At 44.3% G+C, this 15,615-nt stretch overlaps 1 protein-coding gene across 3 annotated transcripts in view; it reads right to left on the bottom strand.

Moving 5' to 3' along the window:
- Positions 1-319: 319 nt before the first annotated feature.
- Positions 320-15,615, bottom strand: part of ctdspla (CTD (carboxy-terminal domain, RNA polymerase II, polypeptide A) small phosphatase-like a) — a 27,089-nt gene continuing 11,793 nt past the window's right edge. For 2 of the 3 annotated variants that reach the window (XM_027016213.2, XM_027016216.2), the window contains 7 exons: positions 11,940-12,094; positions 10,614-10,646; positions 7,062-7,163; positions 4,274-4,330; positions 3,142-3,234; positions 2,847-3,032; positions 320-1,400 (listed from right to left, as the gene is read on the bottom strand). In XM_027016213.2, coding sequence (XP_026872014.1) covers positions 1,275-1,400; positions 2,847-3,032; positions 3,142-3,234; positions 4,274-4,330; positions 7,062-7,163; positions 10,614-10,646; positions 11,940-12,094 — 752 coding nt within the window. In that variant the 3' untranslated portion in view covers positions 320-1,274. The remainder of the gene's footprint in view (positions 1,401-2,846; positions 3,033-3,141; positions 3,235-4,273; positions 4,331-7,061; positions 7,164-10,613; positions 10,647-11,939; positions 12,095-15,615) is intronic. The other variant, XM_027016215.2, reaches the window with a different exon arrangement.

Here is a 15,615-nt window from a genome sequence, read left to right as displayed (position 1 = left end):
ATTAACCCCCCCCCCCCCACACACACACACACACACCCTCCATACAAGCTATCCATCTGAGCACACTATTGAATTATGTGGAATTAACCTAGGCACATAGTCTGTTAAATACATTACATGTGTTTCATTGCACTTAAAACGCCAAATCTGGAGTTGCAGAAACAACTAGAGGTCTGAATTCAGCTACTGAGAGCACAGGAGAATGGAGCACACTGGTGTCTGTACTGGACGTGTTCTCACTGTTCGTGGGTCGCTGTCCTGGGCTTGATGATCGAGCCGCGCGCATGTAAAGGGTCCCAAGACAACATCCGTGGAGCCATTTGAGATACCGATTGCAACTTTTATTCTGATAAAGTTAAATACTCATATTGACTTGCACTGTATTGGAGTGTTGATTAACAGTAACCAGTCTCACGTTACAAATCATTTAATCAAACTATAAATTAGGCAACAGATGCGAATGATAATCCCCCCTCCATCAACACAATGCATGTATTCTATTCTTTTAAAGGCAAAAGCTCCAGCAGAAAAAGACTAGAATGGCATCAGTCTCTCTCCGACAGGAAACCCGGAGCAATAAAGACAAGTTAAAAGTCCTCATCATAAATAAACAGCTGGAAAATAAAAGGCTTTCCGCTCAGGTTTAGTTTAAAGGTTTCGAGCTCACTGGAAATACGCAGCTTATTAAAAAGTTATTTATATCCTCATAAAAACAGCAGTCAGAAGGCACTTTATTTGGTGAGAGAAAAATCACAGTTGTCGGAACGACTGGTGATCAAAAAAACCCAAAAAAAACGTGTGCATAGAATGAACCAAAGTGTCTGACTGGCCATACTCACATCACCCCACATTACCACCCTCTAGGGAAAGAAAGAAAAAAAAAAAAAGCTTGTTTTTCATTTTTTGTCTTTTTTCTGGTAAATATATAGAGCTTTAGAATAGTAAACTCTTATGTCTCCGTTACAAAAATTAATTTGTGTTTATTCTATTCACTTGCTCCACAAAAAATGTAGAAATGTAGTTTTTATTTCTCATGCCGGTGACTGCTATTGGCATTGTGGTCCAAAAATGTCAAACTGCAAGAGGAGGTTCTGTCCACAGAGTCCAGTAACGTGGACGAGAGTTCTGACCTCAACAGAGCAAGACCATCAGCAGGCCACAGCTGAACAGTGTCTTGGTGGAGAGAGAGAGAGAGAGGGAGAGAGAGAGAGAATGTGTGTGTGTGTGTGTGTGTGTGCGCGCGTGTGCAGTACAGTCCAGGGCAGGTCATCGTGCTACCTAGCCCTCAGGCTCTGTAGCACATTGTAAACATCCTCCTCTCTGCTCAGACCCTCAAACAGAGGAAGCAGATTCAGCAGTTCTGTGTCGGCCATGTCGTCGAACCACGACTGCACCGGGACCTGAACACAGGAAGAGGTATTAGGACCGGCATGCGAAATATGCCAAACCATATCACAACATGGTCATGACACATTACAGCATTTTCACAATATATAACACACGTTACGATATTTCGGTTTGAACAGGTTTGCCAGCAAGTTGGAACAGACAACGTTCACCACCAAAACAGCAGTGCCACATTTAAGAATAATAAAAATAACAACAATAATAAATAATAACAATACTATACAAATAATAAGCAAAACAATAATGCAGTAAAAAATGTAATACCTTTTTACATAAAATAAGAATAAGTGGAAATCAAACATTTGGTATAAATAAATGAATGAACAAATGAATGAAATTGTTACTATGCTGTTATTATGTAATTGTTACTATGAAATTGTTACTATGCTGTTATTAAGTAATTGTTACTATGAAACTGTTACTATGCTATTATTATGTAATTGTTACTATGAAATTGTTACTATTCCAGAGTGTGACGCCACTGGTTCTTGTTTACAGGCACTCTACAACTGGACCGAATCTCTTATTCTGAAATATGAGTTGGTTTGTATTGTGGAGAATACTGATGTGATACGCTCATCAAAGACACTCGGAAATCAAACAAAAGGAGTTTTCTTGAGCCGTGAATTACGCTGTGCACAAACTGACTTCTGCATACAAATGTGCAGAAACTTGCAATAAAAGCGGGAAAAGACCATAAACATACTGAGCATGTAACATCCTAGCTGAATACTTAATGCGGAATATTTAACACAGCACTGGAATGTTCCAGTCGGATTCTGTCTGTGGCTATTGATGAATATTAATGCCTCTAACGTCTATCTTTCTCTGCTTGCATCAAATATAGTTACTGAAAATCTTTAATGCGAAAGGTGACAATATTCCGCAGGTGCTCTGGCAATACAATGATAAAAAGGGCCGATGTAAACACGGTCTGCTCTGTAGGCTAAAGCAGGCTTGCCTGTTTCTTCAGCCGACCTGCATACGTTCAACCAGGGAACGTCCTGGTGCTTCCTGAGTCTGATAACACCTTTAGAAAAGACACCATCTGGCTCAGAGAATGCCAAGCGTTTGAATCCACTCAACTCCCAGCTCCACACCTGCTGTTGGATCGTCCTCTGTCAGACATGCCGGGTAAAAAAAATTAAAAAGACGATGAGGAGCGTTTCCTGTCACAGCACATCTCTGCCCTGAACCAAAGAAGGGTCGCCAGCTAGACACACGGCTCAGATCCACTTGCTTGGCTCACAACAGCGAGGTGGACAGTTCTCCTGCGATTTTATGTGAGCAAGAGGTGAAGGTGTCTGGGGACTTGGATCCGCTAACACTGAAGAGCGCTGCTACGGTCTTGGACTCTCTGGACCAGCACTCATTCTAACACTAATGGCAAACAAATCCAGTAGATCCAGGAGGCTGCCGCAGGATGCGGGGGAGCTTACAGCGTTCTCCGGGTGGAAGATGTACGACGCCGGCGAGTTGTCCACTATGATGACTTTGCTGAGCTGTCGTCCGAGGCGGCTGAGGTCTTTCACGTAGTTCCCCCTGTGGAACACGCAGGATTCCCTGAAGAGGCGGGCCCGGAACACTCCCCAGCGGTCAAGCAGGTCTGCCACTGGGTCGGCATACTGAAACGAGCACACAGAGAAGCCAATCAGCAGTCAGTTTGGGCCCAAAGAGTGTTATCAGCTGGGGCTTTGCGTCAGGCTCTTTGAGGTGTGCGAGTGCAGGGCTAACCTTCGCCAAGCTGGCAGTGAAGAGCACACATTCGAACAGTTCTCCCATCTTCTGCAGGAACTCATCCACGTGGGGTCTCTTTAGCACATACACCTGACAGTGGAGCACACATCACAGACCTACTCAGACAGTCTGGGCAGACGAAGCAGATACTACACCCACCAAACTCTGCGTTGAGTGTTTTCATTCTCGCATGGAAGATTTAGTCACTGCAACCCAGTACAAGTAATCAAGAACAGGCCAATCCTGATACACAGAGCCTATCCTGGATTACTTGAACCAGGTAACAGCCATGTCAGTATTACAACTACAGGGGTAAAAATAAAATAAATATTCATGAACTGTGTCTCTATATCTCTGAACTGTGTCTACCTACACATCCACACCCAAAAACACACACACGCATGCCCGCGTACGCACACACACACCCATACACACACACCCATACACACACACACCCACACCCAAATACCCACACACCCGCACACACATACACACACACACACACACACCCATACCCATAAACACACACACACAAGTGCACACACACACCTACACCCAAATACCCACACACACCCATACACAAGTGCACACACACACACACACCCCCATACACACACACACACACACACCCATACACACACACCCCCATACACACACACACACACACACATACACACACACGCTCTCTGAGTACATTAAGTTGCATCTACTGGGTCCACTCATCAGCCTCCTCTCTGTTACATATAAAGTGAACCAAAAAAGCAATGACATTAAAAACCAGAACAACAACAACAGCCTGCCATTCAGGTTTCATCCTGAATCTCCAGCAGTTTTAGTCCTGAATATGTTTGGCAGTAGGTTCAAAATTAGAACTGCGTTTAATAAGTTATTCTATTACAAAATGTGCTCATGGAAAACTGGAAAGAAGTATTTTTTATTTTGTGACTTTTTTAAGAATACTGTATATTCTGACTACACTGTGTGAATCAAATTAAGTGAAATCCAAATGGCATTTATTTGTTGTCCAGTGACATGCCGATGTTTGTGCACACTAGCCAGTAATGCTACATAGCACTGTATTCCAACTGTCTGGCTTTGTGCTGAGAATCAAAACTCATTTGCACATTACCTGATGAATGGTTCCATCAATCTCCACGGGAACTATGAAATCTGCATTGCTGATGGGCTACAGAAACAGAACACAGAGGCAGAGGTTAGATCAGCTAAGCAGCACTGATCCCTGAACGCGTCTCAGAGGGATGCCGTAGAACAGCAGTGTTAAGAGCAGCAGTCTGATTCTGACATTCTCACTGAAAAGATGCTTAATGTCTCCATGGCCTGAGCTCGAAAGAAATGCCAAACACTACCTGTAGCCAGTGATTTAGAGATGAGGTGCGAAGCAAGTGTGAGAGAGTATGTAGATGGAGTGCATCCGTGTGGGTGTGTGTGTTTGTGTGTGTGTTGGGGAGGGGGGGGTTGTACGGTGTGTGTGTGTGTGTGTGTGTGTGTGAGAGAACTGCACAGAGCTGGTGACTGGAGATTCATTTTGGGGAGGGAGTTTAGAGAAGTCTTTAAAGCTGGAGAGAGACCGAGACACAGGGGAGACTCACAGATGCTCCGGATAAAAGGACTCGGGCAGTACTGGAATGCCATGGAAATAAGGAGAGTGCGTGAGGGAGGGACTGACACAGAGAGATATAAGAAGAAAGAGACACAGTTGAAGAGGCAGAGGGAATTCTGAGTTCTTTTAGTGCCTTTCAGAAGCTTGTTAATAAATAATGGATTATGCCATTCTGAGCTGGGAACTGGCGATAGGGAATTAGTGCAGTTCGTTAATCTCCCTCAACCCCACGTTTTTCAGACAGGCTTTATTATCTGGCCAGTGTGTAAGAAGAGCTGTCAGACCCCAAACTGAAACACAACAGCCTGGGAACCCATGAGCACTGAGGCTCGGGACTTTCTCTCAATAACACAGCAGCCAGATCAATATTAACAGCACAGCAAGGCTTGATTCATTCATATTTAATTGTCTGCTGACGGCTCCCTATTTCTGATGTCCTCACAGAGGCTGGAATAAGGCAGGGCTGATCTGAGCCAGGTCTGCTCGCTCAGAATGGCCAGCAGGGGGAGCCGGAGGTCTGTGCAGTGAGCAGGTGACGCTGAGGACAGGTGGTGCTCTTGCCTTCTAGACATCGCGAGAATGAGACACTCACCACTGGTGGTGTTTTTTGTTGTTTACGATGTTTTGGTTTCGGTGGTGAGGACACCAGGTCCCAAAAATCCATGTCTCCATGTTTCTTTTGTTTTTTTTTTAAACAGGTCCATCAATAAATTGGACTATACTGCACCACCACCACCCCAAAGCAAAGGAAAAACATCCCCATTAAAATGAAATGCCATGGTTTAAATTTGTCATTTCATTACTTTCAATGCTTTATCACATAGCTGAACAGAAGAGCAGTGACTAAACCTCTTCCCTCTTACTCAGACACATGGGCTTCGCTGGGCTCCATTGTATTTAGAGGAATGATGCTGACCTTTCCACAAATGCACTAAATGAGCAGACACTTCAGTGTTTTCTCTGCCCTTCTCCACCTCTTCTCTGTATTGATCTTTTAATCTCTCTGTCTGTGTGTGTGTGTGTGTGTGTGTGTGTGTGTGTGTGTGTGCTTCTGTCCATCTTTCTCTCAGCCATAAGGCTTCATGCTGACCTTCAAGCAAACAGGCATAAAATCAACATAAAATGTGGCATTCAGGAGGTGATTAATTAGCAATAGAAGAACAAGTGCTTCTGCATTTCAGTAAAACAAGAAAGCGCCCGTTGCTCTGTGGAGAGATGGCCAAGAACTTTGCCTTTACAACACACCCACAGTTTCCAAAAGAGACACGCCCTTGTGCACAGTTGCAGGAATGGTTTTTTTTGTTTTTTTTATGTAGTATGTGAGTGGGTGGCAGAGGGGGTGCGTGCGTGCGTGCGTGCGTGCGAGCGTGCGTGCGAGCGTGCGTGCGAGAGGGAGAGAGAGCAGAGGCTGTGTGCACACGCAAAGCCAGCCAGCTTTGCTTCTCGCATTTCCCGGGTTCTCCCACCACTCTCTCGCTGCCCAAGTCTCTCTTTTGTAGCCACCAGCTCCGTTTTCCGAGCAACAAGACAAGTTGCCAGACAGACGTTTTAAGGGACCCACAGCTGTTTTTGGAAAACCAATGACTTTTTGTGTTCTGTCTCCCTCTCCTTTACTGAGTGGAGATGTCAAACAGCATAACTGCTCCAGATGCAAATGTTAGATATACGTGTGTGTGTGTGTTTGCCTTTGTGTCAGTAAATCTGTGTCTCCGTGAGTCTGTAAATATGTGTTCTTGTCTGTCTGCCAATATTTGTGTAGCTGTGAGTGTATTTGTCTGTGTCTATAAATATATGAATGTGTGTCTGTACTTGTCTGCGTGTGTGTGGGAGTCAATCAACCCAGAGAGTTTGTGTTTGTTTGTATGTGTGTGTGTGAGTGTGTGTGTGTGTGTGGCCCCTGAAGGCTCCCTGGAGAAGCCTGTTGAAGAACCACACTGGTGCTTAATCCCAGCATGGGATTTTGTTCAGATGTGACTTGTAATCTCAGGGTGAGCTCTGAGTCTTGCCATTGTCTTCTGCTATAGAGTCTTGGAGTATTCAATGGATTATGAGAGGATTGTGAAATGCACGTCGCGCCAGCTCAGCACAGAGCTCTTAGCTTTGCAGTAAAGACTGTAATCCACATCAGATGTAATCTAAGATGACTCATCAGCACCCTAAGGTTCAGAATCAAGTCAAAACCACGCCGTGTTCCCTTCTAAAGTCTGATTGCACTTTAACTTCTGGATCAGCAGTGGAATACAGTCCAATTGTATGCTTACAGACACATGCAGAGGAGTGGAGATGGTTCACATACCTTGAAGGAGCTGTGAACCAGAGTTTCATCGAGGTCGATCACCACGCAGTTCTTCCCACAGTCACTGATGCTGACCTCAGGAAGGAGATATTTGGTGGGAGACTGGAGTAAAGAGTGCACCCAGATGATGGAGCAGTGAAAAGCAAAGAGAGAAGACAACTCGTCATGTGACTGAGAGGAGGAATCAGGATTATAGCCAAGAGCTCCAAACGCTGCTCAGACTGAGAGACTATTACTGGTTAATCTCTGACAGGTTTATGGGCTTCGCTGTAGTCACAGCACTGAGTCACCCTGCTGGTAGACTATTTTTCTCTGGCTTGTGTTAAGGGCAGGAGGACTTCCTGGAGTTTGGGGGCACACGTGCCTCTATAGCTCAGAGGACTGCAAAAGCACTCTGGTCTTCCCCTAAATTCAGTTGCATTGCCAAGTCATTCTGAGTAAGCACAATGTGGAGGTAGAGTTAACAGGGAGAGGCAGCATCAGAAAGAGAAAAACAGAGTAGAGCGAGAGAGAGAGTGTGAAAGGAAGAGAGCGAGAGAATGACAGAGAGAGTGTGAGAGAGAGAAAGAGAGAGAGAGAGAGAGAGAGAAAAACTAGTTCTAATGTGTTTCCTTTAGCTGGCCTGAAAATAGCTGACACACAGGCCAGATGGTCTCACCTGAGGTGGTGCGCACACGCGCACACACACACACACACACACACACACAAACACTAACACCCACACACCATCCACCCCCCCCCCCCCCACACACACACTTCTTTCCAAGAGCCTTACCAGGTGTGTGTCTGATAGTGATGTGCAAATGCAGGTCTGCCTATATCTACAGGATCGTTATCCTGTTTGGAGTAAGAAAAGAGGATGAGAAGGGAACTGGGGATGTCTCTGCGCTAACGAGACACCGCAAGACTCCTACATGACCTCACACCTTTACCCTTCACTGTTTCCAGCAATAGATGTTTGAGACGGACACGTGGAAGCACTCTTCCTGGGATGATGCTCCATGGCACGCCACCTGACTGCATTTGGCTTAGAGCGTTACAGTTTTTCTCAGTCATGTTGGTGCATTTCTCAAATCATCATTAACATTTGCAAAACAATAAGTGTATTAGTCAACACAATTCCTACAAACAGCACCACACAATGGATTACTGGCAAAAGCCCATAACTTGCTCCAAATCCTTAGTTTATGTCTCAGAAGTAAATATTTATGTCAGGGAGCGTTTCATTGGCCTCAGAAGAAGTCCTTGTGTCATTGTTTGCGAAGAAGACTATACCAGTGCACTCTGGGAATATTTTCTGATGGTTGAGATGTTGATGACAATGATTGAACATGTAAAACGACTGCACTTTCTCTGTGTGGCATAAATCCATTTCAACAGTACAATAACATCTAACTGTACATGATGGTAAGAGACTGGACAGGATTCACAATTATGCTTTTACTGAGTCAAAGTTCACCTGAGAGCAATTCATCAGTTCAGGAGACATTTACCAAAAAGAACACAGAAATGTGCACAAGATGCTTGACAGATTATGACAATTGGTTCAACCCTTTTGAATTACCAATGCCTTGATGTTATGTGAGCAAGACCATTCAGTAGAGATCAAATACAATTCAATTGATAATGTGAGAAATGGTAAACAATTATAAATAATCATTGGCATGAATGTGCCAAAGCACTTGTTCAAAAGAATGAGAAACAGCTTTTATGATGTGCATGAGAGACTAGATGATGTCGAGGTTGAATGAGTAGATCTGAGAATTTCCAATCAGAGAAATTTCGATTCAGAGAAAATGTACGAAGCGAATGAGAAAAACGGTAACAGAGCTTGTCCGTGCTAATCCGCACAGAAGTGATGTGGCGAACATGGATCACGCGAAGACCCAAACAAACGCGGTCCTTGGTGGGCCAATCAGCCCGACCTTGACGTTTTCTGGAGCACCTGGAAAAAGCACAAGCATTTCAGCCCTCGCCCAAATGTGCGGCTCTCGCAGCCGTCCTTCGGGCATACATACAAACACGGGGGTCGTGAAACACTAGCAGCGTACCAGTTATATGCTGCACCATTTTACCATTTTTTGAGCAACAGTTATAAGCCTTATATACACTATACGGCAAACCCTTCTGTTATATTAGCATTATTAGCGCTTCAACGTATTTATTGGCATTTCTAACTTAGCACATGAAATTGAGTTTTACTTTCTTCAGCTGAGAGGGCAGCATGAGCAAATTGATTTCTGCATTCCTCTTCATGCATTGCAAACAGAAAACCATGCAATTAAAAGAAAAACTGGCCTTGACAACAGACTGCTGAAAAGGCATGCACTAAAATTCAGGGAGGAGCATCATTTCAGAGAATCGAAACATATTCATCATAGTGTGGTCATTTTTAGTATTTAACAAAAAATGTAATTATTTGAAGATAAAATTAAATGAAATTTGAGAAATACAGAAAAAAATATGTTCTGCAGAATCAGCAGAATAGGCATAACAAATTTGATTAAAATCTTAAATATTTAACATATCAATTGATTTAGAAAAATATTAATTAACCTGTTTGCATCCCTTCTGATCACAGACAAATAAACTCAGAGAAATAAAAATAACTGGAATGCATTTAAGGGCGCTTTGCATCGAACACTCTCTCCCTACACCCACGCAAACTAGCAGTCTAAACCCGGACAAGTCTGCGATAATTCTCAAATTCAGCCTGGCACAGGTGATGAGTTTTTAGGGTTTGGTCTTGTCTGCTGTAGACAGACGTGCAACTGGGACCTGTCTGAGAGCCCACTGGGTGGACCTGGTGAGCTTAAGGAGTGCAAGAAGCTCCTTTTGGAATTATTAAGTCAACAAAAAACACTAATGAGAGTTAGAGAAGATCAAATCAGCAGGTCATTTTGAAACTCATTTCTACACGTTAAATGATTACTGACTCAATAAAGGCAATATGCAGTCTGAAATATCCACTGATATAAATCTGCAATATCCACTATTATCAAATTTCATCAAGTCTCTGATGGAAAGCTACCAATTTACCACTGCCAGTTCCAAACTGTAATGCAGTTTGCTTCAAAAGGTTCTGTGAATTCAATTATATTCAATTTCCAGAGAAAGGGGCTAAACAGAGGAAAAGCAATTAGGTTTCATGTCGAATTGGCTGAAGAATGCAGAGGCTAAAGAACAGAGTGAGCAAATGATATCTAATCCTACAATGCATTTGGAAGAGACAGGGAAAAAAAATAAAAAAACAAACAGGGGCCAAGTTATCAGTGAAGAAACTTCACCACGGTAAACAAGTCACTACAATCCCAACATGAAGGAAATGGGCCAGTCGCTGTTGTGTTAGGTTAAGCCTGGCACACTCATGAGGTGCGCAGGGTAACTCAAAAGAACAGATTAAAACAAACTTTTGTTGTGGGAACAGAAGGGGCTAATTCTGAAAAGGTTCCTCCTTCTTCGCTGAAAGAAAGGTCAGAGGTGACTGGAGTGTGTGTAGTGCAGGCCAAACAAAGGGGACACTAGCACAAGCAGGCAGAGAGGAATACATACACTGGGAATAGGGCTGACCTCGACCTGATCACACTGTGAAACAAAATCAGACAGAGAGAGAGAGACGCACACACACACACACACACTCACACACAGACACACAGACACACACACACACACACAGACACACAGACACAGAGACACAGACACAGACACACAGACACAGACACAGACACACAGACACAGACACAGACACACACACACACACACACACACACACAGAAAGACAGACAGACAGAGAGAGAGAGAGCAAACATAAACTAGGTGCAACAAATATACTGGCATTCATGAGAAGAAGCTAACCAAACATCACCAGCTGCTGAATCTTAGAGCTACTGGAAACACATCTAACTACACACTCAGGTTGTCATAGCAGCTCCACCCTGCCCGTTTCAAAGTTCATCGAGGCTGCCTGAATACGGACGCTCCTTCTGAAGAGAAGGTGGGAAAACGGTGAGACATTCTACTGAGGATCGCGAGTCATCTGTGAGTACACAGGTGTGGTAAGGCGATCTGGCTGTGGCCCACATACAACTATCTGTATCTGCCTCAGCAACTCACTCACACACACACACACACACACACACACACCGACACACCTTTTTGGAACAGCATGCCTTAGTGCATTTCCATTGGCAGAGGGTCCACTGCACGCCAAACAAACTTTTGGCAGGGGTGTGTGTGTGCGCGCGAGTGTGTGTGTGTGTGTGTGTGTGTGTGTGTGTGTGTGTGTGTGTGTGTGTGTGTGTGTGTGTGTGTGTGTATACATAGATATGGAGGAGGAGGTAGAGAGAGAGAGAGAGAGAGAGAGAAAGACAGAAGGAGAAAAAGAGAAGGATACACACTGAAAGAGAGAGACGGAGAAGGTCATTCATCACTGTAGACACAAACAAGAGCCACATGGTGTAGGGACAGAAGTGCCCGCTTTGCCTTCTTTAAAGTAGTGGATTGTCTGTGGGAGCGAGAACTGCATGCATGAATGAGAGGAGCAGAGACGAGATTGTGCACGAGTGTTTATCTGCACGTAAACAGCACAGTGAGTTCACTGTGTTCACAGCAGCTGGATAACTTTATGGAGGACACACACACACACACACACACACACGCACACACACACACACACCGCGCGGCAGCAACAGCTCACCATCAGCACAGCAAGAGCACAGCGAGAGTGGGAGCAAGACGAGACAGACAGACAGCCCGTAACCCCCCGAGCAGGACTTCACTAAACGCAGGACGCGCGTCATTTCTCCTCAGCCTGTGCTGCAGACGGTATGTGCACTACTTAGGGGGCGGTGGCGGGGAGGGAGAGGGGGTGGGGCTTACCTTAGGGGTGGGGCCATTCTCCGTGGGAGGAGGCAGGCTGCAGGGCTTGTTGATGGAGCTTGGTGGCTCCACATTGTAGTTGCGAAAGCAGCAGAAGATGTGGGTGAAGATGCTCCGGCTCCTGTGTTTCTTTAAGCTGCTGTTCGACTGTGAGACTGGGGTGAAGAGAACACACACACACACACACACACACACACACGCACACACACACACACACAACCGCACCCTCGTCAGCATAACGCCTGGCTGCAAAGCACACTCTTCAAAACATTGGAAGCAAACATCATTGCCCGCATTAGCATACACAGAACACGCTCCCATGGTAACTTCGTCACCTCTGTCCCGACTCCTGCAGAGCCGCACAAACTGGCCTCCATACGCGTCATTGGGGTCAGAGTGCAGGAGTTACGCAACTCACACAGAAGCAAAAAAGCAACACCCTAAATGAGCATTTAAAATGGATGCTGTTCAGAAGCACACTCACAGAAAAAAGGTGGACAGTGATGAGACCACATACAAACTTCTACATTACAACATGTTTGGAATGAATAATAATAAAAGTAAAATAACAATAAAAATGATAGCCAAATGATAGCAGTCAAAAATGTGAAAGCTATAATGTGACAGTGTTTAAAAATGGCAGGAGGATTGTGGAGACAGCTCCACGTCTGCATACACAGACGTCTGCCTGTCATCCTTAGTGCGCTTCTTCTAAACAGATGGTCCGATCCAATATCTGCCAACTGGGCAGATTTAACTCAGCACCATTCAAACATGCTCTGATGGGGTTAGTGCGGAATGAGGACATTTTCCAAAACGTCAGTATTGGCCTTTATCATTAAGCTGCATCATGTGACATGATTTCCCTTCTCAATACAGGTCAAAATTTTCATTTCAAATAGCATTTGTCACCAAGTTTGAGTAGAGGTCTCAAGCAGTCCCAGCATGCATCCTGTCCTGCTCCTTCTATCTAGAAGTGAACGTCCTGCTGCCACAGTCAAATACGATGGAAAAAGGACAATTTTTGCCATCATCTAATGATCCACCTTCCTCCATCCTGCTACACCCTGCTACACCCAAGCATGTTTGCGGTACCTGTCACACAACTAAGTTTATTCAGTACTTTTCTGAGCGTGTTATTACAGGCTTCCCTATCGCCATTTTACATCCAGAATGAGGAGCAGCGGTCCACTAACCCAGCCAGAGAGGACCCAGGGTTGAAGAGGTGGTCAAAGTTAGGTGGGGCCATTTTTTTTTTTTTTTTATCCTAATACATTTTTTCCTCTCAGTCAGTCAGTCAGTCAGTCAGTCAGTTATGAGTATCTAAGCCTTTATTCCAGCATTTTTTTCTGTGAACATCTTTAATCATTAAGGGCTGTGACCTCCCTCTAGTGATCCTGTTTAAGACTGTCGCATTGGCGTAATGATTTAATACATTTCTGTAGCGTAAAGAATGAACTGATCATCCAGTTCAAACAGCCTGCCAGGGGTGACGAGCCGAACGCCAAAAACTAATCAAGCTGGCCAACTATCTCAACAGGTAATCCTTTTCAAAAGACAATTCCATGGAGCCTGTGGAAATAAAATCACCTAGGGGTTATTGGACATGATAAACTATTTTTTTAAAAGGTGTGTTTTTTAAGCAGCTTGTATTCAGTATTACATTTAGACTCCAGACAGCCAAATTATCAAGATAACAGTTGCGGCTGTATGTGAAGAGACGCTTAAAGGAAATCATCACTAACAAGTTCACCTGAATGTGAAAAAGAAGTGCGACTGTGTGTTTCCTGAGCCTTCTGCTCTTAAATCTGATGCTCAGTTGAGAATGTGAAGACAAACTTGCAGCATCAAAAGTCTGCAGGAGGCTCCATGTTTCTCAAAGGGGCTTTGGATGTCTGCTGCTTCTCTCCCACTCCCTGTGGCCCTGGCTGCGCTGACGCCCAGGGCGTTACCTGGGTGAGCGTCTGAGGAGGTTCTGGAGGCAGAGGTGGCTCAGTAGTGAAGGTACTGGACTAGTAATCAGAAGGTTGCCTGTTTAAGCCCCACCACTGCCAAGTTGGTAGTGTTGGCTCCCTGAGCAAGACCCTCAAGTTGTATTCAGTTATAATTACAAAAGTCACTTTGGGTAAAGCATCAACTAAATTTTAATTAATGGTATCCAAGAACTGCTTTGGGAATGAAAGCATGCATTTCCCAGGCCTAGAAAGCATTGCTCATTATTTAAAATCTACCACAGAGAACAGTGGCAAAGCATCTAAAGTGAAAGATGTCCCCTTTCCTCTACACACCATTCAGTTGACTGACAGCCATCTGCCTGTCACCCAAAATGAGTCCGACTCTGTGCAGTCGTGCACTTTGACTCCCCCATTTTTAAGTGGCCTCATTATTTTCCACCAAGAACATGGAAGTGGCCAGGGGGAGTGAGAGAAGAAGGGAAGGGGAGAGAGAGAGCGAGAGAGCCGGTAGGAGGAAGGGACAGAGGGAGAGTAAGGTGGGGGATCTGAAAGGAGGTGTCAACAAACCATAGCTAAATATGGAGGACCGTTTAGGGTGAAATCAGTGAAAGACTTGCACACATGGACACTACTTGCACATATCTATGAAACACTTGTGCATAAATATCAAACACTGCATACACCCACACACACACACATGCACATTCATTCACTGGTACATAAACAGAGAGTTTAACTAGGATTGTGTGCATGTGTGTAGCAGCGTGTGTGTAAAGCAATTTTCAGTGTGCCTGGCAGTCATTTCATTGTAACAGGAAGGCAGATATTTAACATGTGTACAGCATGCTCATGAAAATAAGTCGTAGAGCGGACTGAGCGGTTTAATTGTAAATGTGCTATATGTCCTTATGGTATAAGAACTCCTGGTCAGTTATGGAAATTTGAAAATTAATTTAAGATTGCAGATTAATGATCGGACATAGCTAATATTAGAAATAACAAGATTATGTTCTGTATTATCTTAGCAAATATTTAGAACAAAATGTCACTGATATCTGGAGTGTCTTCTAATAAATGATGGTGAGATATGCATTCTGAATATTTTCTCACAAACATGTCCGCCGATTGGAGCATACTGAGAAGTTAACATGTAGCCTAATGGTATGAGTGCAAGTTATCATACGCAAATGTAAGTAGATTATTTATGTGAAAATGTTTCATATTTATGCACAAGTGTTTCATAGGTATATGCAAGTATTGTGCGTGTGTGCAAGTGTTTAACTGATTTCACCATAAATGGTCCACCATAGCTAGAGCCTCCTAAACACCTCCAGCCCTCTGACACCATCTCTCAGAATAAACAGTGCTTTCACCATGGCCAAAAGAACGGCTGAGAACTTGGAGCTGCCCCACACACACACACACACACACACACACACACACCTAAAAACATTTTCTCTGACTGGCCACAGGAATGTGACTGGGTCCATCTTGCTCAGTAATGCCACCATGTCTCTGTCTGATCTGAAGGATTCCTTTTCATTGTTAAATATTAAAGCTTCAAGCTGTGTGCTGCTGAACAAACAGATATCAGAGCAAGAAGGGTGAAGTGCAGACAGAGACAACAAGGGAGTCACAGGTGACAGAGCCCAGTGAGCTGTGCTTTCGGGCTTGTTCAAACATGATTGACAGCTCTGGTTTTGGTAAACAAAATCAAACAG

This window comes from Electrophorus electricus, chromosome 5 (genome assembly GCF_013358815.1).
Source record: "Electrophorus electricus isolate fEleEle1 chromosome 5, fEleEle1.pri, whole genome shotgun sequence".
NCBI lineage: Eukaryota > Metazoa > Chordata > Actinopteri > Gymnotiformes > Gymnotidae > Electrophorus > Electrophorus electricus.
Note: the sequence above shows the minus strand (reverse complement) of the source record. Positions and strands in the feature narration are given on the sequence as shown.